The sequence below is a fragment of the Moschus berezovskii genome, chromosome 14, assembly GCF_049115385.1.
Source record: "Moschus berezovskii isolate FMDL1 chromosome 14, NW_MosBer_1.0, whole genome shotgun sequence".
Lineage (NCBI taxonomy): Eukaryota > Metazoa > Chordata > Mammalia > Artiodactyla > Moschidae > Moschus > Moschus berezovskii.
Window position 1 is genome coordinate 51050106 of NC_142473.1, and position 3424 is coordinate 51053529.

Genomic DNA, 3424 nt, shown 5'->3' on the forward strand with positions numbered 1-3424 from the left:
TTTGGTTCCACATGTGCCTTGCTGACATAGTTTCTCTGCCCACTAGATGCAGAACAACAACATTTTCCAAGGCTTGCCCTTTGCACTGGGGAGAAAGTACTTTCCAGAAAGAGACACACCAGGGAATTGGAGGGAAGGAAGGGAACTCAAACTCAAGATGAGAGAGTCAGTCGGGCGGGGTGGGGCGGATTCCAGGCCAACCTGCTTCCCCGCGGGGCCCCGGGCAGGGCGGCAGAGAGGGGGCGCGCTTCCGAAGGACCCCACCGCCGACATCCCGCCCTCTGCCCTCCCTCCCGCCGCCGCCGGGGAAGGCCAACTCCGCCTGCCTGAGTCACGGCTGAAGCTGGGGAGGAGCCGGGGAAGGCGGCCCCAGCGCAGAACGCAGCCGGCGGCTTCAGCGGGAGCCAGGCAGGGCGGTCAGGGATCATGGGGGAGAGCGCTCTGCAGTCGGGGCCTGTGCCCGGGGCGCCGGCTGGGGGCCCGGTGCACGCCGTCACGGTGGTGACCCTGCTGGAGAAGCTGGCCACCATGCTGGAGACGCTGCGCGAGCGGCAGGGGGGCCTGGCTCAGAGGCAGGGCGGCCTGGCGGGCTCCGTGCGCCGCATCCAGAGCAACCTGGGCGCGCTGAGTCGCAGCCACGACACCACGAGCAACACGCTGGCGCAGCTGCTGGCCAAGGCGGAGCGCGTGGGCTCGCACGCGGATGCCGCCCAGGAGCGCGCCGCGCGCCGCGCCGCCCAGGTGCAGCGGCTGGAGGCCAACCACGGGCTGCTGGTGGCGCGCGGGAAGCTCCACGTTCTGCTCTTCAAGGTTAGTGACCTCAGGCGTCCCCAGATCCGGGGCCTCTTCCCGCCCGCGGGCCACCCTCTGGGGCTCCCCCTCCCATCCGCCTGCCGCACCCACATTCCTGACCCCACCCTCTTCCCTTCTCGGGGAACCCACTTCCAGGGCCGCACCCACTTCCCACTGCCCAGCCCCAGCCTTCCCTCACGCCCCTGAAGGCAGCCTGGCCAATGAATGGCCGCCCAGCTCTCGCTCAGGCCACGTCCACAGAAGTTCCTCCAAGTACCAGCCCAGCCCCGAATGAAAGTAACGGTGATGGAAGTGCATCCCGAGACAGTTGGCTGCCTCCTGCTCTTCTTGCCCCTGAGGCCAGCATCCTGTCTCACACCTCTAAAGGGGTCCCGCAGACTTCTGCACAGTTCGCCTGTCCTAGTTGTCCCCACCTCCCTCCAACCCGCTCCCTACTTTCCCATGCCTGCCTAGCCTTTCCCCTCTGGGCTGCGGAGGCTGAGGGTGGGGCGGGTTCCCCTGGGGTAACTGAGATAGGGGGCTCAGGCTGGTGCGGCTCTCGAGAGGGGGCTGCCAGGGCCAGCTCTGTGTCCTTCACTTGCAGGAGGAGGCAGAAATCCCAGCCAAGGCCTTCCAGAAGGCGCCGGAGCCCTTAGGCCCGGCGGATCAGGCTGAACTTGGCCCACAGCAGCCCAAAGCCGAAACTGAGGAGAGCTCGGAAGAGGAGGAGCCCGTGGAGTCCAGGGCACGGAGGCTGAGGCGCACCGGGTTGGAGAAGGTACAGAGCCTGCGAAGGGCCCTTTCAGGCCGCAAAGGCCATGCCGCGCCAACACCCACGCCTGTTAAGCCACCTCGCCTTGGGCCGGGCCGGAGTGCTGAGGGCCAGCCGGAAGCCCAGCCTGCGCCAGAGTCCAAGCTGGAGCCAGAACCTCCGCAGGACACCGAGGAGGATCCCGGGAGACCTGGGGCTGCCGAAGCGGCGGCTGTGCTCCAAGTAGAGAGTGCGGCCTGATGGCCCGTGCTGCCTGCCTCCCCTGTGCCTAATGCTAGTCCCTAAATAAATCTTTCTCTCAGAATGCAGCATTCCCGCCCAAATAAGGAGTGAATCCTGCATCCACAGCCCAGCACTGGCCCTCCCTTCCCGGCTTCTCTAGCCCAGCACCCTGTGTCCTCTAAAAGAGCAGCCACTCACACCTGTTTACACTCACCATCAATAAAAGTCATGTCACCTAATCCGGACTCCATGTGAAGGGGTGGGGGAAAGGTGGTACAAGAAATAAGACAGACGTTGGAACCTGGAATGTGACTTCAGTTTCAAACAGATCATTGTGTGGTTTCTCATTTCCACTGAATCCTGGGCTCTACCCCAGTGACACATAGAAGTGTCCTTCTGGCCACTTGGTCCTTCAGCACTTTCCTCATAGGGACATACAAGTGTGATTCCCCACCCCCCCCCCACCCCACCCCCCCCAGCATCTAGTACAGTCCCTTGCTTTAAGGCGCTCAACAAATGCCAATTTGTGGTTTTCCTCTTAGTCACCTCTTCCTCTACCACCTCTTAAAAGTTGGGTCTTCCAGGACTCTGTTTTTAGCCCTCTTCTCATTCTGGGTATTCTTCCATTAATACTCACCCCTGGGACTTCCCTGCTGGTCCAGTGGTTGAGGCTCTGTGTTCCCAATGCAGGGCACCACGGTTCGATCCCTAATCAGGGAACTAAGATCTCACATGGAAAATAAAAAACCAGAAACCACTCACCGGCAGGCCTCTCCTATCAGCCACATACACCCTAGACCACTGTCTTGAGATGCATAGGAAAAGGAATCCAAACTCCAGATGTGTCCAAAAGAAGCAGTCTGTCTTCTACCTTTTAATTAAGTTCAGTTCCACAGCTATTTATTGAACACTTAGTCTGTATCATTCAAAACTGCTCCTCCTCCTGTGTTTTCTTTACCAGTGAATGGCATCATCATCCACACAGAAGCCTGGGAGTCTTCATTGGCTCCTCTCTTTCCTTCCCCTGCCACACAGAGTTGTCCTATTGATAACTCTGGCCTGTTCTCTCTTAATGTCCATTGTTGCTGCTCTATGTCAGGCTTTGTCCTTCATCTGTTATATGAACTGCTAATCTGATCATATCACCCTCCTGCTTCAAACCCTTCAGTGATTCTCCATCAGCTTCAGAATAAAATCCAAGTTCTTGAATGTTACCTTCAAGCCCCTTCGTGAGCTGGTACCTGCTCATTTTTGTAGCTTCACCTCTTGCTACTTCCCTTCATTCTACTATTGAATCACGATGAGCTGTGTGTTCTCACTCACATCTCTGCTGTCCTACAAAAGTCATCAAGGTACCCCGTTTTAGGGCCAGATGCTTCTCTTCCTTGCTCCCAAGCACCACTTGCACACTTCAGTACTAACTGCACTAATTGTGATTGTTTGCCATTACTACTCCCCTGCCCCCCGCCAAATCCACTAGACTGTGGCTCCTTTGCAGTAGAGACTATTTTATTCATTTCAGTATTTTCCATACCTAATGCTATGGTTGGGGCACAATAGGCCCTCATGAGCATCACAGAAGAAGGAAGAAGTGGGAAAGTATTGGCTTGGGATTGGAGCATGGTCATCTACCCATTC

At 57.9% G+C, this 3424-nt stretch overlaps 1 protein-coding gene across 1 annotated transcript; it reads left to right on the plus strand.

Annotated features, from left to right (window-relative positions):
• The first annotated feature begins 334 nt into the window (after positions 1 to 334).
• CAVIN3 (caveolae associated protein 3) lies at positions 335 to 2025 on the plus strand. The gene is made up of 2 exons (XM_055423502.2): positions 335 to 810; positions 1397 to 2025. Exons 1-2 carry the CDS (start codon positions 427 to 429, stop codon positions 1802 to 1804), a joined length of 792 nt encoding a protein of 263 aa, XP_055279477.1. The 5' UTR covers positions 335 to 426; the 3' UTR covers positions 1805 to 2025.
• Positions 2026 to 3424: the final 1399 nt, after the last annotated feature.